Genomic DNA, 21,128 nt, shown 5'->3' with positions numbered 1-21,128 from the left:
CGCTTCCCGGGACATGTGCGCTTCTCCATAATTTTCATGAAAAGACATGTCAGGAAAGTGTCTCTGACACAATACCTTAACGAGCCGAGCATATCTCTAACGTGATAGTAGAAGCTTCTGTCATACGATCCTTTGCCTGACCATGCCGCCGGCCATGCCATCTGTCGGCAGCACCAACTCCCAAAGGGGTATTGACAGATACTCCTTTTGTCTGTTATTGGGTCGAGCGGAAGAGCCGCTCGGTCATCCTTCTCTTGTCCGAACACTGTTTGCCCCTAGGCCGAACAGGATAAACGCTCAGCCAGCCTTCTACTATCCTTTATTCCGTTGATGTACCGAATGGGCTTAGTGCTTGGCTGACGGATCTGCTCCACGGCCGAATCGGGAAGCTGCTCACCCGTAATATTGATGTGTCTGAATGTAATCTGCTCGGTCGTTACTCCGCTCTGCTGATTTCGAGGGTTGATGTAAGGCCGAACGGGGTTGCCACTCGACGCGCCTGTGCGGATACTTGATACCTGGTTTTCGGAGCGTCGGATGTTCGATATGTTACCGAGCTGTATTGATGTTGGATCGGGTCTTCTTTATCTCGATCGGGCGAGTGGGCTACTCGAACGACCAAGGGCATAGGACATTGGTCAACCTTGACTTTAACCTATATCATGGTCGTGACCCATGCAAGGTGGGCCCCTTATTGCCGTATCAATATTTCTTTAAAAAAAAATTGTACTCATAACCTTTCATCAGTTATTTTTGCAATCAAAGATCAATTTTGTTAAAAGAATTTGTAACATAAGATTTATTTATAAGTTTATTGAAGCAAAAATCTATAATCTCATATTTAGCAAATGCGAAAGTATTAAATGCGCATTTAGCAAATGCGAAAAACAGTAATTCTAAAATCCTTAGTTTCGCATTTAGGCAAATGCAAAATTAATACTTTCACATTTAGCAAACAAACAAAATTCTTAATTTTAATACGAAAGCTGTAAAATAAAAAGATTTTTTTTTAATTTTGCTTTTAGCAAATGCGAAAGCTAAAAAAAATTAAATTAAATTCTTAGTTTTAATGTGAAAGCTGTAAAATAAAAAAAAAAAATCTTCCTTAGTTTTGCATTTAGCAAATGCGAAAGTTAAAAGCAAAAATTAAATTAAATTCTTAGTTTTAATATGAAAGCTGTAAAATAAAAAAAAAATTCTTTCTTAGTTTTGCATTTAGCAAATGTGAAAGTTGAAAAAAAATAGAATAAGAAGGATGGACAGTTTCATCTTTTTCGCATTTGCATGCATATTTCATGAATTTACTCTGTATCAGAAAGATTGCATATATTAGAATGATGCCTTCAAGATTCTTATCCAAATCTGCTGAGAATGATGCCGTATCTCGTACTTCTAGGTTGGGATTCCATATTGATTGCACAATACCTTTATCTTGGACTGGAAATGGAGTGATCGCGAAGAGTTTATAGAAGCATGTCGGACTTGGCCGGCAACCTCCGGTAGAAATTGAAGGCAACAGAGGGCATCCTGCTTCGGAAGATGGGGTGTCGGAGTAGGAACATCCCGGAGAGCACCTCCACCACCTGGAATGGCATCACGTAGAGGACGACGGCGATGGCGAGGGAGAGCAGGATGAAGACGGTGGTGGCGCGCGGGTCTCGCCAGCTGAGCAGCGCCTGCACTCTCTCGGCCTGTGTCGCCATGTCGCCCACGATGGTCTGCACTTTCCCCGCCATGCTCCGCATCCGATCGTACCGGTTTCGCACAATCTCGGCGGACCTCGAAGACGGGAACGTGTCGACCTCCTCGTCGAGCTCGTCCGGATTCGCCATCTCCGCGTGCGACAGCCTCGTGTCCATGTGCGACGGCTTTCGAGGCCGGAACCGATAGTTCCAAGCGCCTACCAGGAAGAGGTAGAGGAACACGGTGGGCAGGATCAACTCCGGGTAGAAGACCAGGATCACGAACACGATGTGCGCCAATACGGTCGTCACTGGATTCCTCCAGTTCCGCACCTCGTCGAACCACCGGCCGGCTGCCGTCACGCGGGAGAGCAGCGACATGATGCGGTAGAAGTTGGCCTTGCTCCGCCGGAAGCTGAACATGTGCGAGTCCACGTCAAGCATGTACTCCACCGCCTCCCTAACCAGCGGAGGCTCCGCGCGGCCGAGCCGTGAGGCCACGATGATCATTGCCTGGTGCCGGAGGTATTCCATCATCCGCATCGAGATCGGCTGGACGTAGTGCATCTTCGGCAGCAGCGGCTTGCCGTAGAGGGCCAACATGTTCACCGACGAGGTGCAGGTGAACCTGACGGCCAAATGCAGCTCCCCTGTTTTCCTCAGGCCGGAGGTGTGCAGCATCAGAAGGGGATAGAAATGGGTGTACACACGGCCGGTCTCCAGCGTTGAGAGACGAATGCGGACCTTACCGATCCTCTGGTCCCTGACGTCCTCCTTATGGCCTCCCCAATGGCAGTTGTCGAAGACGCCGATGGTGAGCACCGTGCAGGGATCGAACACCTCCCAGGTGTACTGCTCGTGCCACTGCGGCGCGAGGCTGTTGAGGATCGTCCGCGTGCGGATCCATTTGGATCCGTACCTGGCCACGCAGTAGGCATCGGTAGCCCGTCCATCCTTGGCCTTCATCGGCATGAGGTTGCGCGCCCCGAGGATACCGAGATCGAACACCCCAATGCTCTGTTTCGGCCGGAGCACCTTGGACGCCGGCTGGAAGTCGCTACTGTACTGCGTTGATTCATCAAGCACGTGGTAGCCCATCTCGAGGTAGAGATGGAGATGGATCTTGCTGGAGAACTTGTGCTGCTCCTTGTCGCTCTCGGCCGTGGCCTCCTTGTCGGAGGCCGTCGGTTTGGCGAGGCTGAACCATCGAGGCTCCACAGCCTTGTGATGATGCTCCATCCGCCTATGCGCGGCGGATAGCGGCAGCACCAGCCGGCCTAGCGGTTCGTCCCGATTTGCCGCCACCCGGTCCTCTACCGTCAGTACGAGTTGCTCGTCGGACGGCTCCGACGCAACGAACAGCAGATCGTCGTTCCAAACGGGGTTAACCGTGCCGGCGACGCCGCGAGTGCGCAAGATTTGATGGCCTAGTTGCGCCTTGAGCCACACGTTGACCGGCGGCCGATTTCTGTCGTGGGGCACGAGGTCCTGCGCCTCGATGGCGGTAACCCGGAGATAGACGAGCCTGGGAGAGAAGTACACCTGGGAACGGGTGTTGACTAGGCCCTCGAGGCCTACGTCATGGGCGTCGGAGTGCCACGCAATGGGGAAGGCCTCGTCCGCCTGCGTCCCCATCCACACCGAGAGCATGAGCTCGCCATGGTGAATCTTGTCCCCTTTCTTGTCCTCCGGCTTGTACCATTGCGGGGCCAGGGGGCTGTCGGGGGGAACGCGCAGGGGCACCTCCTCCAGGGGGAAGGTGAGTCGACCCACGAAGTCGTCCTTCATGAGGTCCTTGTCCTTGACGACCACCTCGAGAACGTTCGACTGGAGATTGTGCTGGGAGAAGGCGAAGACCTGGTGCCACACGGGGTTGGAGTTCTTGTCCAGGTATCGCGTTCTGGCTCTGTAGTTGCCGAGCTTGAGCTCCACGTAAGGATCGAGGGAACCGGTGATGTCCATGGTGGGGAGGTCCCGAGCTTTCACCACGTTCACGTACAGGTATCGCATTTGCTCAACCAGGTCATAGGTGGAGGCGATCTTCTCACCGGCGGCGCCGAGGATTGCACTGCGAAACCCAGGACGGCTTGCCATGGGCGGTGGAGTCTCCACGAGGTCGTACTGACTGCCAGGGCGGACGGGAGGAGAGCGGAGTTGGATGAGGGGCTGCGGAGGCGCAAGCGGCGCCTCCTCAGCCCGTGCATGGGCTTGGGACATGCTGATGACAGACGGTGATCCGAACATCGCCTGATTCATCTGGGTGATATCGTAAGCCAATCCTCCATCCGAAACGGCGGTGGCGGCGGCGGCGGCGCTGCTGGCTTCACCGATTCCGACGGAGTAGAACACCTGAGGCGGCGGCTCCTGATCCGGAGCGAACGTCGTTTCTTTGTTCTCTACTGGAACTTCATCGACAGGGACGAAAGGACCAGCAAGCGGCACCTCAGCCGAGAGCCGGACCTCCTCGGCGGAATCCGGCATTGCGTAGACGCGGAGTCCGATATCGCCGCGGACGCTAGAGAAAAGTCCGCGCTTATCGAGGGGGAACCGCTGGAGCACGGAGTAGTTGGCCGACAACGGTATGGAGGCCCCGGAGATGCGGACGCGTCCAAGGAAGTTGCGGTGGTGCCCGCCACCACGGCCGCGACCGCTTCTTCCCTCTTCGCCGTTCCTCTTATCGTGGTACACCAACACCTGGATCGTCTTGTCGGCGAGCTGCGCGGCGTCGAGCACGTTGAAGACGAAAGTCTCATTCCACGCCGGACTGAGGTCCTTGAACTTGGTCTGCGTGCGGTGGCGCTGCCCGTCGAACTCCACCTCCACGAACGGGTTCGCAGAGCCGTGGTCATCCTTCGGCTTCAATTCCACTGCGTCCGCAACCTCCACCACCACCTTCATCCCTGTTTTGCCCTATTCTTATTGCCAACGTCGACGCTCGTGATCGATCGTCACAGAGCAAGAAAAAAAGCAGAGTTGGTGGAATCAGCGAGGTGAATTGGGAGGAGGAAGAACGGCAATCGGAAAGTGGAGTGGGGATTGATCGGAGACGGATGTCATTCCTAAGGTCGTTGGTGACTTGACTACATGCAGAATTCCAATCCAAGTAATGTCAGTGTCCACTTCAAAAGCCCCGCACAGCACAAAACCGCCTGTGTGCCCAAAGAGGCAAAGAGCCATCGACGACGAACCAAACATATATTGAGACTTTGTTTTTAATTACATCTCTAAAGGTTCTTAATTCAACTCCATGAATTGATGGCTTCCACCACGAAGCTTCAATCATACAGTAGTCACATATATCGAGATAATAATCTCTGATGAGAAACCTGGACCGTAGAAAAGGATTGCCTTTTGAGACGATAACAGCGGGACAAAAGATTAGAAAGTGGGGAGGAAGGAGGAAGGTCGCGGTCAGGGATTTGATCATTCAATTAAGCATCAAGAACGGTGAGTGGTTCTTGGAGTTTTGGTGGAAGGGAATTAGGGAATTGATGGCTGCACACAACGCAAATTGGAATTGGAAGGGAAGATAGCAACATGACTGACTACACTCTATCACCCAAGTTTTGTATTATTGTTGGACTAGAGAAAAAAATGGGCTGAACTTTCAGGTCGCATAGCCCTTTTAAGCTCGTCTACAATTGAAGATTTAATTCCTTTTTTCATGTAAAAGCCCAACAAGATCATGATCATGACAAAGCTTTAACAGTCTCACGAGTTCAATGCAAGTATGCAACAAAAAAGTGAGAGGCATTATCATATATAGTTTGTCTACATATAACACACTGAGGCATGATTGAAACTTTTGAAACCAATGAAGTAAAAAAAAAAAAAAAATCAGTTTTCCCTTTTGGAAGATGAAAATAATAAACTTCAGTTTAGAATTTGTGAGAGTAGAAACACACAGAATAGTCCAAGTCGTCGATTCTGGAATGCATCCCTTGAATTCAAACGTTCAATCTGTCTTGTTGTGACAAGCAAGTTAACTCTCTCACCATTACTTGAATGTCACTTGACTTGTCAACCACCATCAGTATGGTAATCGTTCCTTGACTTTATCACAGCAGACAAAGACCGAGGCTACAATCAACAATAATTAAGGGCTGATGGAACGTGAAGCTTCAATGAACAGATTGAAAAATAAAATATCGAAATATTAATGTTACAAAAATTTCACTCTCTCTTCATCTTTCACAATTATTCATAACCAAACGCAAGATATGTAAGTTAAATACGCCATTAATACTAAGCCCTAGCGGCAACATTAAAAGAGGATCAGTAATTTTCATGGGATAATAATCCATCACCTATAGGTATTTTCATGGGATAATAATCCATCACCTATAGGTATTTTCATGGGATAATAATCCATCACCTATAGGTATTTTCATGGGATAATAATCCATCACCTATAGGTGCAGGAGACGGGTAAGAAGGACCCCATAGGTCATCCGAGTTGGTATGTGGTGGGATGCTTACCACATGAGGTCGCGGGGTCGAAACTCGGGGTAGTCGGGGCGTAAATCCCCGGTCCCTGTGCAACTCACCCCACCTACCACATGCTCGCTCAGGATGCTATGATTTACCTCCCTCGTGATGGCCTTGGGTCGGGTGCGGCGGGGGCACTGGGGGCGAGCGATTTCGCCTTTTTGCCACAGGAGACTGGTAAGAAGAGACTCCACAGGTCATCCGAGTTGATATGTGGTGAGATGCTTGTCACATGAGGTCACGGGGTCGAAACTCAGGGCAGTCGGGGCGTAAATCCCCGATCCCTGTGCAACTTGCCCCACCTGCCACATGCTCACTCAGGATGCTATGATTTACCTCCCTCGTGATGGCCTTGGGTCGGGTGTGACGGGGGCGTTGGGGGCGAGCGATTTCGCATTTTGCCACAGGAGACCGGTAAGAAGAAGTGCCACCAATGAGGAATGGGGTTCGAATCTCAGCAAAAACTGAGGTAAATGCCTCCCTTATGTGCTAGTCACTATTCCAAAGGCTAGTAGCCGCCCATGATTTACCTCCTCCGTGTTGACCTTGGGACGGGTTGGCGGGGGCGCTGGGGGCGAGCGTATTCGCCTTTTGCCACCAAGGAGACCGGTAAGAAGGAGGTGAATTGCCTAAAAAAATAAAGTATACCCTCCTCGTCTTTCAACTCAAAAAAGATAGCAATAATTAAAAATTAAACTTAACATAAATAAAGAAAAAGAACTCAGCAATTTACTTGGTTACAACCAAAACGGTTGTTAATCCAAGGTAGAAGAAAAGCGCTCTAAAAAGATCTCCTTCTCTGAAGGCGGAGAAGCCTTTTACACAATGAAAAGCTCAGAAAAGTTGCTAGAATGACTACAGAGTTGAAAACTTGAATCGATGAATAATTCCTACCTCCATGGGTCTTTTTATAGCCTCTGGAAAGTCTATCCCGAAGGTCCAAGGTGCCTCCAACAAAGGTCCAAGGCGCCTCCAAGTGAGTGATCGGATAGAACTCTATCCGAATGCAAACGGTCAGTTTGACCTGGTTGAAGGCGCCTTCAACAAGGACTGAAGGCACCTTCAAGCTGGAGGCGCCTCCAATGCCTGATGGAGGCGCCTCCAAGCTGGCAGCTTTTCCAACTTGCTTCTTTGCTTCGACTTCCGAAGTTCCGTTCTTTTGGGTGATTCCGGCCAATCGAAATAGGACTCACATGAACCCAATTTCCGACATTCTCCTCGAGCAGTCTTCCGTCCCGACTTTATGTCCCTCGAACGCCGCACACGTTCTTCTCACCCACCGGTATACTCTTCCGCAACTCTCTCGTCTTTCGGACGCACCGAGCCCGTCAACTCTCTTCCCGTGCCGTCCTTCTCGCTAGCTGCGTCTTCCGCTCGACTTCCTGCGCTCCTAAGCTCCTGCACACTCAGACACAGGGATCAAACACAAAGCAAGACCTAACCAACTTGGTTGATCACATCAAAACAACCACGGAGTCTAACAATCTCCCCCTTTTTGATGTGCATCAACCCAAATTCAAGTTAGGGTAAAAATAGACAAACAGTAATTTTAAAGAAAATTACTAAACTAACATGTTAAGCATAAATTTGCAATAAATAAAATTACAACTATTTAATTTAGAGTTAAACATAATTTTTCAAAAATATTTTTTCAAAGTATTGAAAAAATTCTCTCCCCCTAAACTTGTACCAAAGTTTTGAAAAAATTCTCTCCCCCTAAATTTGTACATTTTCTCTCCCCCTTTGATCGCAGCAAAAACGGGGTAATAATGAGAAAATATGATATTTATTTTAAAAATATTAGCCAATTTTTTAGAATTTTTTTAAAAAAATTTAACTAAAATGATTTTTTTTAGAATTTAAAAAAAAAACCTTTCAAACCTTATTTAATTCTAGTTTAAATGTTTTTTCAGAAAGTTAATTAAATATTTTATTTCAATATTTCATCTTCTAGATCGTGGCGAGGCACTAAGCCTTCTTGGTTATTGGAGCAACAACCACTTCCTTAGACAAAGTTTTATAAAGAAATTTTAACGTTTAATTTTTCTGCTGAAAGCTTTTTAAAAGAAATTTATTCTAATAATGTTTTTGGAACCCAGTAGAGGTTCCTTCCTACTGGATTAACTAAAACTTAGGGGGTATATAATTCTTGGGAATTTTCCTAAGTTGACCTTGATGATGTTTAACATACCAATTCAATTTCCCAAAGATTCTTAATTTGGATTTTTGAAAAACATTTGAACATGCGACACATTTCAATTTTTTAATTTGTATTTTCAAATCATCATTTTCAGAGTTCAATTTATCTATGATACTATTTAATTCAGCATTTTTTTTTTCTAACTTAAATAGATCTTTAGAAAGAGACTTAATAAATTGAAAGGACTGAGTAGGGTTTAGACTACATACCTTACTTACCTCACTTAGTGATACTCCCCCTTCATCGTCGCTTTTTCTTCTGATGATCCTCCCCTTTCATCTATGCTCATTTCTGAGCTTGACTCTTCGGGAAGATGGTTAGCCATCATCGCTAATCCGGAGAAGGCTTCAATGTCTGATTCGGAATAAGACGAATCTGACCAAGTGGCCTTCAGGTTCTTGTACTTGGAGGATTCTGGTTTCTTGTACTTTGTCTTTTCCTTCTCTTTCTCATTTTTCTTTAATTTTGGACAGTCATCCTTGATATGTCATTTTTCGTTGTAGTTGTAGCAACGAACCGTTCTTCTCTTTTGCTCATGCCTCTTTGTCTGCGATCTAAATTTATTAGAATTAAAAAACTTATTGAAACGCTTTACCAGTAGTGTCGCTTCCGATTGATCGATCAAGGCTTTGGAGTCAGAATCGTTTGTTCTTGCATTTAAGACAATGTTCTGACTTATTTTCTTTACCTCATTGGGCTCTGTAATTCGAGATTCGTGAAGTTCAAAAGTTGAAAATAAATTTTTTAAAGTACTTACCACGAAGTCCTTAGAGGTGTAGTATGCATCTACTAAGGATGCTCATTCTGGAGTTCTGGGGAAGGCGTTGAACACGTACCGGATCGAGTCCCGGTTCGTTACTTCTTCTCCAAGATTGCTTAGTTGAGTTATTAGCTCCTTAATCCTTGCTTGGAGTTGCGCTACCTTCTCGTCGTTGTTCATCAGAAGGTTCGTTAACTGGGTTCGGAGGATGTCGCACCTCGCTAGCTTAGCTTCCGAGGTACCTTCGTAAAGTTCTAGGAATTTATCCCAGAGGTCTTTAGCGGAATCGTAGCTCCTGATCCGACTTACCTCCTGGGGCGGCGGCAAAACGCTGAGTAGGTGGAACTCTGCTTTCCATTGGTGACAAAATCGGCTTGCTCCTTCTTGCTCCACTGATGCTCTTCTTTGTCTTTCAGAACTTCAAAATCATATTGCATAGTTAGTAAAATATCGAAGTCGGTTTTAAAAAAATACCTCCATCCGGCGTTTCCATGTCGCAAAGTCTCTGTCGAACTTCGGGGGATGAATGCTTGTTCCGACCATCGTCTTGATCTTCGTGCTTTAGTCGACGGTTAGTCCTTCTGAGGCGGCCTGACTCTGATACCAATTGTAGGTGCAACGGAGGCCGGCAAGAGGGGGGTGAATTGCTTGAAAAAAAATAAAGTATACCCTCCTCGTCTTTCAACTCAAAAAAGATAGCAATAATTAAAAATTAAACTTAACAGAAATAAAGAAAAAGAACTCAGCAATTTACTTGGTTACAACCAAGACGGTTGTTAATCCAAGGCAGAAGAAAAGCGCTATGAAAATATCTCTTTCTCTGAAGGCGAATAAGCCTTTTACATAATGAAAAGCTCAGACAAGTTGCTAGGAATGACTACAGAGTTGAAGACTTGAATCGATGAATAATTCCTAGCTCCAGGGGTCTTTTTATAGCCCCTGAAAAGTCTATCCCGAAGGTCCAAGGCGCCTTCAATAGAGGCCCAAAGCACCTCCAAGTAAGTGATCGGATAGAACTCTATCCGAATGCAAACGATCATTTTGACCTAGTTGAAGGTGCCTTCAACAAGGACTGAAGGCGCCTTCAAGCTGGAGGCACCTCCAATGCCTGATGGAGGCGCCTCCAAGCTGGCAGCTTTTCCAACTTGCTTCTTTGCTTCGACTTCCGAAGTTCCGTTCTTTTGGGTGATTCCGGCCAATCGAAATAGGACTCACCCGAATCAAATTTCCGGCCTTCTCTTCGAGCAGTCTTCCGTTTCGGCTTTATGTCCTTTGAACGCCGCGCACGTTCTTCTCGGCCACCGGTGTATTCTTTCGCAGCTCTCTTGTCCTTTGGACGCACCGAGCCCGTCGGCTCCCTTCCCGTGTCGTCCTTCTCGCTAGCTGTAGGACCGTTAGATTCGATAGAGGGGGGGGGGTGAATATCGATTCGAAAATATCGAGTATAAGCGTAGCGGAAAAGTAAAGTAGACACAGGGTGTTTTTACTTCGTTCGGAGTCTGTGACGACTCCTACTCGAAGGCCCGTACTCCTTGAGTACTTTCGTTGGGCAATTCACTAGCAATTCGGATAATTACAATTTAAGTACAAAAAGATGCTAATGAAAAGAAAAAACAAAGCTGTACCGACAGACAAGGAATTTAAAAGAGCGGGATCGTGTCGTCGGAGCTTTGTGAGCGTCGTTGGAGCGCAGAGCAGCAGAGTGAGTAATCTCAGAGTTCTCAGATGTGAAAACAGATGATTCTGAAGCTCCTGCCTGGGGCTTCTTTTATATGTTGCTCCGGGCGCCTGGATTCCTTCCGGGCGCCTGGAATGTGACGTAGCTGCTCAAACCGAGATGCTCCACGTGGCGACGACTTGGCCTGGATATAATTTGCTTTCCGGGCGCCCGGATCCCTTCCGGGCGCCCGGACCACTTTGTTCCAGAAAGCTCCCTTTTCCTGCAAAACAAAGTTAGTCCGAGGCAATATATATCCTGCAAAATAGATCGTTAGCACATTTTATAATAGTATGAATTAGCACAAATAGTATGACTTAGATTCCGTCTTTCCGAGACCGGAATCTAGTCACGATCTCGACTTAGACATCCGAAATGGATCTAAGCCGGATCGACGCCTAATGTTCCCTTCCCGGGAATGCGTCCTCGCAGTCACTCCCCTCTAGTGACTTACCTCACTTACCTGCCAGACGTCCGGTCAGCCCGTCGACCCGTCTGGACTTCTTGCCAAGCGTCCGGTCAGCCCGTCGACCCGCTTGGACTTCTCGCCAGCTATCCGGTCAGCCCGTCGACCTAGCTGGACTTCGTGCCAGACATCCGGTCAGCCCGTCGACCTGTCTGGACTTCTCCTGCACACTCGATCAAAGTGTCAGATAACAACAAAACTAACTTAACCTATTTGTCATTCATCAAAACATAGGTTAGACCGTTAGTGCTACCCGCACCAACACTAGCTGCGTCTTCCGCTCGACTTCCTGCGCTCCTAAGCTCCTGCATACTCAGACACAGGGATCAAACATAAAACAGGACCTAACCAACTTGATTGATCACATCAAAATAACCACGGGGTCTAACATCACCACCTTTACTTTTAGTAAAGATTTTCTCTGTGATTGTTTTTCATCTATTCTTTCCCTGTGCCCTTCGTTTCCTAAGAACAATTATTTCATTCCATGGACCAAATGAGCACAATTAAAACAAAACAGAGTTAGATCAAAATTTTAAAATGACTATGTTCCAGAAGAAGGCAGTAGCAGTTGGTAGCAGAGCGTAGCATAGGCTCCAGCGTTATTATGTTTCAGTCCTCGAAAGGCAATTAAAAGCCAAAATTGACTCCCAAATTTTGCTTTAAATTATTTTGTACGCGTCTGCTGATTTAGACAGTGAGAGTTAGCATTCTTTAACAACTCATCTTTGACCAAGTCTATTCAAAGCTTTTTCATTTTTTTTTAGAACACCTACCAATTCATCACTTATCTTTATAGCAATTCCGTGGAATTTTTGCAGCATGAATTGATACCATTCCCCTACTAACTTCCAACTACTAACTTTTTTACATGATAAAGAAATTACTGATAAATTAATCAATGCTTGAAGCTCAGTCTTTCAATGGGATAAGGCACGGTTCCTTTTCAAGCTAAGTAAGATTAAGAATTTTAAAATGAATATATAGATATCAAACTACATTATTATTACTAATATATATTGCCCTTTTTAGGATCCATAGTTTCATTGGTTGAAGATTTAGATGACATTGGCATGATAATGACAAAGATAAGGCAATCGATGCATGTGGAGGCTTTGGCACGAACCGTGCTGGACTAATTAACATGGTGATCTTCAGTAAAGTAAAAAACTTGGATATGAATGAAGATAAATGTGTCACGATAGGAGAAGGCAACAGTTGGAACCGATATTGTAGAGACATGCATGATAAAGATGGATTGGAAAGGGGGAAAAATAATGTTCTCGTTTATTTTTTTTCCCAGTAATAAACGATATTTTTCCTCTAGAAAATCTCCAATAGTGCCCAGTTTCTGATTAAAAATGTTGTAAAACAGTGATCATTCCTTTTTGATTAAAAAAAAAAAAGTTATAAAGATAGACAGATAACTTATCAGTGCGTACTATTGTTTGAGTTTGAAAGAAATTCGATTTCACTATTTCTCTCAGATGGTTGTGCGAGATGAAGAATTCAACACTTACAACAGAAGAGAGGGATCATCAACTCCATTTCTACCGATTTCTGCTGCGAAAACAATGCAGGAGACAAGTCTACGTCCATGGCAGAATCCCAACCATATGTGAACGGACTCTTCATTAACTAATTAATTCGCCTACCAAACCACCTGAAGCTGATCTATGCAACTTCATAAAAAAAAGAAGGGGAGAAAAAACCCCATCAATCATGGTTAACCAATTAGCTGTCCACACAATAATTTGCAATCCGTTGCCCTTCTTCCAATCGCATGTATAAGCCAAGGGAATGCCTCTTGGAGCTAGCAATATGGCAGCTGCAGACCTCCCCGCTGCGAAAGCCCAGGTGGTAGCAGAAGCAAATGGTCGTCGGAGACGCGGCGGCTTCATCCGCCGGAGGTGGCGGCGTCGTCGCGACCTCCGGCCAGGCCGTGCGCGACCGCGAAGAAGGAAGGCAAAGGCTGATGCTGAGGTCGAGGTTGACGACGTCTCCGGAGGTGGTGCTGCTCTGCCCCTCCTCCGGCGCCGCGTCGATATCGTTCGACGAAACAACGGCAAAATCGTGCGCCGGCGGCGGCGCCGGAGAAACCGCGGCAGCTGTAGTCTTGATGGGGCGGTGGGTCTTGGGGTCGAGCCCACGGTCGATGAGCCTGCGCTTGATGTGGGTATTCCAGTGGTTCTTGATCTCATTGTCCGTCCTTCCCGGTAGCTTCGCTGCTATCACCGACCATCTACCAACACCACAAAATTATATTAGTGCGAATTTAGTTGCTTCCATCACAAAAATTTAGCTGCAAATAAAAAAAAAAACAAGATTATTAATGATTATAAAATTGAGAATTAACGCTTTATTAATATTTTTTTATAAAAGTGATAAACATTAATAAATATATAAATATAGATTGAGAGGGATTAACAAATAATGGAATTCCTTAAACAGCGATGACTTACTTGTTTCCGAGCAAGGCGTGGAGGTTGATGATGATCTCGTCCTCTTGGCTGGTGAAGTTGCCGCGCTTGAGGTCGGGTCGGAGGTAGTTCATCCACCGGAGGCGGCAGCTCTTGCCGCAGCGCAGAAGGCCTAATAACCAAACGAACAAGTAAGTAACTGCAATCTCAGCGATCAAATCAACCAAGAAGGAATTGATCAAAATTACAAAACACAATATCTATATAAAAGGAAGGAAAACCTGCAGCTTTGGGGAGAGACCTCCAGCAGCCTTCGCCGTTAGCTTTGATGTAAGCGATGAGTCTATCGTCTTCTTCCTTGTTCCAAGCTCCTCTGTTGGTGTGAGCCTGCTCACAGCAGGGAGACCTGCCCATGGCTGTCTGTGAGAGAGTGAAGATGGAGTCGAGATTGGAGTTTGGACAGAAAAGTCAAGAGTGAGTTTTATTTATATGGGAGGGAGGGAGGGAGCAGGTTGTGGTCTGCTAACTGCTACTTGGTCCATGTTGACCAACACTGATGAATGATAAGGCCCCATGATTAATCACATGAACTGCTTTTGTCTTCTCATAAATTTCACAGTAACTTTAAATCAATCTCATAAATTTCTGGATTCTGTGATCCGTAATTGGTTTCTGTTCGACTGATAAAAAGGCTGGCGAGTTGTTGAGGTGGGTCTCTGGAGTAATTGCCTTTGCATGATGGAAAGCAAGTTGGCACGGTTTGTGTACCCTCCCCAAGAACATTATTTGCTCTCTGGATGAAATTGATTGATAACTTGTGAAATAAAATTATTCTATCAGTACTTTGAATAGATTTCAGCAGAAAGTCCGACTGTCCCATACAATCGGGCATAAATCATAGAGGACTTCGTCCAATACACACCGCGACCCTTTGCATGAAGATTAAGTGAATCTGATCTGGTTTGGAAACACTGCACATGGCATATTCATCCTGTTGCAGGAGTTGCCATGGGATATCAATTTATGTTTACACCAACTTCCAGATAAAAAATAAAAATCTATCGACATTCAACTCCTGTGAGGATAGATCCTGCAACTAAATCTAATGCATGGCTTCCTCTTATCAGTTGTCACTGACAGTGAGTAAAGAGATGACGAGGCTGTAATGAGATTAGTGCAGCAGTGAGCAGGGCTATTTGATGGCCAGTTTCCCACAGCAAATATTCAAATGAAACAACATGAGATAAATATGATCCTTAGCAGTGAATATACAGGTTAGCTAGACATATGAAGGCTTAAAGCCTAAACGGCACACTTGTATGCATATAGCAGGACCTCTAAGGACCAAATATTAATTTGGATATCAGGAGATGATGTCTTTCCAAATTGGAAGATCAAACGGCAACTTAAAAACTCCAGAAGCCACCAAGAGTAGTAAAAGCCACACAGGTAGGATGTTCAGACATAAAAGCAACAACATCTTTTGCCCTGCAAAAGTATCATGGCAATGCAAGTAAATTATCAAGCAATTAGTAGGGAAGCGTTCAGTGACTAGGATGCATAATTAGCAAATATAAACATCAGGAATCTCTTTCTATCAGATTTCAAAAACATGAGATATTTTTGATAGTGCTTTTCCATCTTCATCAGATTTCAAGTTAGATTTAAGAATCTGTCTTTTGTTACTAGCGACAATTTTTTTTTAAGGGGACGGAGGCCAAAGACCTACCAACTACATCATGATAATAAAAGTTGTGAACATAAAGGATAGGTATGGGGGTTACAAACTCAAAAGGAAGAAAGCTCTGCATCTATTGACCATTGCTAAGGCCCTAAGGGAATTGTTTAACTTGAGCATCTCATTCTTCTTCTTCTTCTTTTTCAAATTTCATGTTTTTCTATTTTGCTTTTCTAAAATCTACCTACTGTTGTAGTGTTATACCATTTCAATCATTTTGAAATGATCTTTTTAGGCTTAATCACAAATTGGATCAACAAGTAAATAATTAAGCCAGGTAATATAATTAGTGTTTTGATTTTAAATGATAAATAAGGTTCTTATTAAGAACTCCCAAAAATGTAGGCAGGTTTCATCAAATAAATTGACCACTAACTTACACTATAGACCAGAAACAATAATGGATCTAGAATGAACCATCTCAAGAAAGCCAAGACAGCTGGTTGTTCTTTTTTTTCCCCTCTCTGATTGCCTCCTGTTTACTACTGGACACGATGAAACCATGGTTACTCTCACTTAGATTTTTCGATAAAAAAAATAAACCTCAAACCTACTTCAGCAGTTCAGGTATGAACAGCCAGGCATTTGTTCCGTTCATTGGCAAAGTTTTATTGGTACGACCACTAGTTATTATCTTGATCTAATGGACACTGGCTGACAGAACAAATAATGCTTTTTACAGGACAAAAACACTGAAACCACTTACAGAATGCATCCTAGAAAAGACAGACTGAGCATGCATCTAGGTGATTGCTGGACTTCCACTGTTCCGCCTAGACTATTGGGCCAATTATTACTGCAAGAGACTTGATCTCCTAGTTGAGAACAGAGGTGCACTTTGTATAGATTACAGATGGTAAAAGCAATTTATAACAAAAAGAAGCAGATTGTTTCAGTTTCTGCGACTCCAGAACGAATCTGCTTGAGAATATCCCAACAAATTGTAAGATTAGGGCACCATTTCCCTCTTACCATATCAATCATGCATGACCTAGCTTGTCGAAGGTTTCAAATTTCCTAAGAATAGAGCAACTCGCTCGCCAAGTTCAATTCAGGATCTCAAGGATTCAGTCAACAGAAGTTAACCATTTCAACTATATAGGCATAACATGATGCATGACCTAGCATAAACCAGTCAGTCTCTTCAGTGGAAGCTGAATTGGACTGAGAGAGGCGATCGTTCATTTCGATTAGCAAGTGATTTCTAAGATAACATAATAGATATATGAACTAAAGACATCACTTAATTTATTTATTTTGAAAAAAAGCCTTTTGCAGCAGTATAACAAAATCAAGAGGGGAGCCCTACCAGACTGCGCCTGGGCCTCGGTGCGTTCGACCATCCATTCGGCGGCCTCCCGGAGCTTCCTCTCCGCGGCGCTCTCCTGCATGAAGAACCCGAGAAAAGGAGGAGAAGAGGAAGAAGAAGATTCGGATCCGCCAGGTGAGCGGAGGAAGGGCTCGTCGGCGACGCCAATGGCCCTCTGGACCTCGGCGATGGTGGGTGGCTTCTGCTTGCGGGGCGGCGAGGCGTTGTTCTTGCGAGGAGGCGGCGTGGTCTTGTAGGCGAGAACGACGACGGGCAAAGAAGACAACGACGAAGATCTTGCAACTGCGAAAGCCTCCATGAGCCCTCCTCTGTCCTCTCCTCCCTTTCGGCTTCGGATACGATACAGATATCAAAGTTGAGGGAGGTGGGCTTTTTCATTTTGCACCGTAGATTTTTCTCTATTCTTATTTCCTCTAATAACTAAGTTTAATATTCTTAAAGGTAGATCCGTTGCCTTAGCGGCCCTCCTAATGTCGACCCCATAGATATGGAGGGAGGTTCATGTAGGTACACCACCGTCTGTGCTACGCCCTGAAGGACAAGTTTAATATTCTTAAGATACTATTATAAGGGATAAATCGCGGGGTCAGAGTTTTGACATTCCAATTAAAATTTATTTAAAATTTACAATTCATCTTCACTTTGAAATTTTTAAGTAACTTACTGAATGTACAGACATTCGAATTAGAACTTTACCAAAATTAACAAACATACTTCCAACTTTGTAATAAATATAACTAATCATCAATTTAACTAATCCTTTAATCTTATCTCCAGCTTAACCAAGAGAAACATATTCAATCTTAAATATCTGAAATGAACACCCACTGACCCATAATTGAATTAAGGATTGTATGATGAGATAATGGTGATAACACTGCTTCTTGAAATGTCATGGCAACAGAAGAAAGAGCATCAAACTAGGACAACCATCAGATAATGGTGATTCTTTTCACCACACTATTACAACCATACAGCAGAATTTATTATTAAACTAGATAAACATGGTTTTCTAAGCCATTGATCTTCCACTCCCCAATGAAACTAATTTTCTCCATGTCTTTGTATGAAACTGCAGGAACCAGTTGAAAGAAAGGAGAAAGGGCTTTCAGAAACTTCATATACTGAACGTGGGAATTCGTCGAGCCCCATGAAGTTGCATGCGTCGAAGTTCATGGGTGAGAAATAACCCTGGCAGTCATCAGCGCCCTTTATATCAAGACTCTGAGCATCATTTGGGGTGTTCCCGGTGAAGTTGAAGCCCGTATGCTCCGACATTCCATTTGTTGATTCGCTTGCTTGAACTTGGTCTGGTGCTCCTGAGACTTTGGCATCGTCCATGGGAATGGCAGGAGTGTGACCTTGAAACAGCGCAACATGCCCAAACAACTTATCCTTTCTCGAAAAAGTAGTCCCGCAGGAGCAAATCCACTTGTCTCTGCCGCAGTGCTTCTCGTGTGTTTTCAGGTCTGCGATGACAGAAAATTTCTTTGTTTTGCATCGACAGCAGGTATAACTCTTGTCGCAGTGGCTTCTCTTGTAGTGATTCTTCACACACAGGATAGTCTTGAGAGGCTGGAACTTCTTGTGCTCTTTATTCCTCTTGCAACCAACAAAAGGGCATGAATATCGCCTGATTATTGGCGGTTCCGAGCTTGCTTCCTTGCTGGGCTTCGCGAGAGCAGCTGGAGTCTTATACTCATCGCCATGTCCTCTCATATGCATCCTTAGGTTTGCATCTCGCTTGAACCCTTTTCCACATATCAAACAGAAATGGGTATGTGGTGCCAGAATCTCCTCTTTCTCCAGTTGCAGTACCTCATAGGAACCAGGGGGGAGGTTCTCTCCATCCATTCCGTCGTCATAGTCCTTCGCATCATGGTCATCGATTGGCATAGACTCAGATAACTCAGCCCCAGCATTATTCAAGCATTTGATCAGCTCGTCTCCATCACCAACACAAGCATCCAAATCTTTCATCAGCTCGTCGTACTCGGAAGATTTAGCAACCTCTGGAGGCAAGATCTCAATTGGTTTCTGACCACCACAGGAAGATAGGTTAGTGTTCATGCCCATGGCACTGCTTGACTGACCAACAGCAGGATCAGTAGAGAGAAGTGTATTTTTAATATTGGGAAGAAGAGTGCCAGCCGTAGAGATCAATTGAATTATGATGTAAGTTAGATCTGCTGTGACAAGCTGTTGTTGTGCTGCTAACTCATTACCTCTATCAACTACATGATCTTCCTGGCTGATTATCGAACGCACAATATCCTGTACTTGGTGGATCTTTTGTTCAAGGAATGAGAGATTGCTCAGCATAAGTCTAGGGTTCCAATCGATGACTGACGAAGGTCCAAGATGATTTTTTATTTTTGTCTCTCTTTCTGGAGCATAAAAACAGTGAGATTGGTTTACTACTAGTGGAGAGACTTCAGACATGGATCGATCCTGTCCAACACTGTAGCCCAAACTTGAAGAATCAAACTGGATGAACGGCATGTCTGGCTTGAGATTTTTAGAAATATCATTCACCATTGTGGAGGAAGCTCTTGATGATGTTTCAGGAGGTTTTCTCAGCTTAAGATCCATCTTAGTTCTTGGCTCTATAACTACAAGTATTTCATGCCCTATTCTCCTTCTTTCAAACAAGAAGTTGTTCAGTCATTAAATAGAGTCATGCCTTGCGATCAGTTGCCGAGCAAAACTGAAAAACCCCAGACAATGAAACCAATTAACCATTCAACAGAGTCAGCAAAGGAGACACGGATGAAAAGAAAACAGAAATTTCTCAACAGCGATAATAAGAATTAGAACAGATTCACATAAGGTGTGATCATTTTATAGAACCAAATGATCAGTTGTGAATGGAAGAAAAGGTATGGGATGTTTGTAAATCTCAAAGTTATTGATGATAAAAATTACTGATCTAATTTGTTACAGGCAAAAATCAGTTGCACAGTCATGAACTGAAACAGTTTAATCTACACTTAGCTGAAGGAGAAAAGAGGGCAAAACAATTTCTCAGATATAGCACGAGTTCAAATCATACAAGCTCATAACGAGAAACAGGATCGAAATTTCCAAGGAGCAGACGTTTGGTTTCAGAAGAAAATGGTGATCTGAACCAACATATCCCAATAACTATTTCTTTCTTACATATCTGAATAGCACATGCAAATCTACAGCGCAAAATAACAAATCTTGAAGAACTTCATGAAGAATCTATGAACGAATAGAGATAAGAATATTTATTAGAGAATCAATCTTACAGAATTCACCATATTCAAGTCGAGAGAGAGAAAAAAAATAGACCATCAATCGCCAAAAGAAGGGGGAAAAACCGAGATTGATCCCAAATCTGCAAGTTTACTACAATACAGCAGAAGCCTAAGTCGAAAAGATCGCACATATAACGATAAATCACAAAAAAAAAAATTGAACAAGAATAGCCCTAAAAATCCCCCTTTCCCCACTGATTCATCAACAAACCCCCAAAAACCGAGAAAGAGAAGCGCTTACAAACGAGCTTTGAGCAGCAAGTAGAGCTCCCCCTCCCCTGTGCGGCTCCTCACCTGCGGTCCATCTCCGGCGTCATGAACCTGTTAAATCCATCCATATCCTGATCCAGCTCGACCTCCTCGTCCATAGACTTCTCGCTCTCTATCTCTCTCACGGCACTCTTTGGTTGACCCTTCCTGGTTCGTTCACCACAAAAGAAAGAATATATAAAGTCGAGAAAAGGCGTTCCTGGCGTACCTTCTCCTCATTGTACTTTAACCTGCACCGAAGCTAAATTAAAGTAAAGCAAGCGCAGAAAAGGGTGCAAATGAACCTACAGTCTCCCCGCTATTCAAAATTTGATTCGATGGAAATTCATTTAATAAGATTTATTAAAATAAATAAATCAAATTCAAATTTTAAAATACTCATCTCATTAATTCATGAACATATTCGTAATTCATGAATTAATTTTTAAATAAAAAAATAAAAATTTTAATATTAAATTTATAATTTTATATTTTATTTATGAAAATATAAATAAATATATTAAATTTATTTATTAAAATAAAATTATAAATTTTAATAAAAATATTATAATTTTTTCTAAATATATAATTTAATTTTTAATAAATATTTAAATTTATAATTTATATTTATTAAATTTATTTATATTTAATACAAATTTAAATAAATTCATGAATTTTAAATATATTCATTAAATAAAATTGAACTCGATTCGATTATCAATCAAATTTAAATATTTAAAAATTTGACTCAGACTCGATTACACCCAATAAGCACAGATGGTTCCTCCATGCAATGT

General features: G+C 43.9%; 4 protein-coding genes across 4 annotated transcripts; all 4 read right to left on the bottom strand.

The window, feature by feature from the left end:
* Nucleotides 1-1,309: 1,309 nt before the first annotated feature.
* LOC121969507 (FT-interacting protein 7-like) lies at nucleotides 1,310-4,916 on the bottom strand. The gene has a single exon (XM_042519647.1). The coding sequence runs from the start codon at nucleotides 4,578-4,580 to the stop codon at nucleotides 1,464-1,466; it is 3,117 nt and encodes a 1,038-aa protein (XP_042375581.1). The 5' UTR covers nucleotides 4,581-4,916; the 3' UTR covers nucleotides 1,310-1,463.
* A 7,930-nt stretch (nucleotides 4,917-12,846) lies between these two features.
* Nucleotides 12,847-17,139, bottom strand: LOC121969510 (myb-related protein 308-like). Its single transcript, XM_042519649.1, has 4 exons — nucleotides 16,781-17,139; nucleotides 14,015-15,221; nucleotides 13,776-13,905; nucleotides 12,847-13,555 (listed from the first exon to the last, which is right to left on the bottom strand). The coding sequence occupies exons 2-4, from the start codon at nucleotides 14,145-14,147 to the stop codon at nucleotides 13,048-13,050; spliced, it is 771 nt and encodes a 256-aa protein (XP_042375583.1). The 5' UTR covers nucleotides 14,148-15,221; nucleotides 16,781-17,139; the 3' UTR covers nucleotides 12,847-13,047.
* Nucleotides 15,097-17,099, bottom strand: LOC121972226 (probable NAD(P)H dehydrogenase subunit CRR3, chloroplastic). Its single transcript, XM_042523920.1, has 2 exons — nucleotides 16,781-17,099; nucleotides 15,097-15,221 (listed from the first exon to the last, which is right to left on the bottom strand). Exons 1-2 carry the CDS (start codon nucleotides 17,097-17,099, stop codon nucleotides 15,097-15,099), a joined length of 444 nt encoding a protein of 147 aa, XP_042379854.1.
* Nucleotides 17,140-17,629: 490 nt separating the features above from the next.
* LOC121969508 (zinc finger protein STOP1 homolog) lies at nucleotides 17,630-20,521 on the bottom strand. The gene is made up of 2 exons (XM_042519648.1): nucleotides 20,324-20,521; nucleotides 17,630-19,508 (listed from the first exon to the last, which is right to left on the bottom strand). The coding sequence occupies exon 2, from the start codon at nucleotides 19,391-19,393 to the stop codon at nucleotides 17,846-17,848; it is 1,548 nt and encodes a 515-aa protein (XP_042375582.1). The 5' UTR covers nucleotides 19,394-19,508; nucleotides 20,324-20,521; the 3' UTR covers nucleotides 17,630-17,845.
* Nucleotides 20,522-21,128: the final 607 nt, after the last annotated feature.

Source organism: Zingiber officinale, chromosome 4A, assembly GCF_018446385.1.
Source record: "Zingiber officinale cultivar Zhangliang chromosome 4A, Zo_v1.1, whole genome shotgun sequence".
Taxonomy (NCBI): Eukaryota; Viridiplantae; Streptophyta; class Magnoliopsida; order Zingiberales; family Zingiberaceae; genus Zingiber; species Zingiber officinale.
This window is presented reverse-complemented; position numbering and strand designations above follow the sequence as displayed.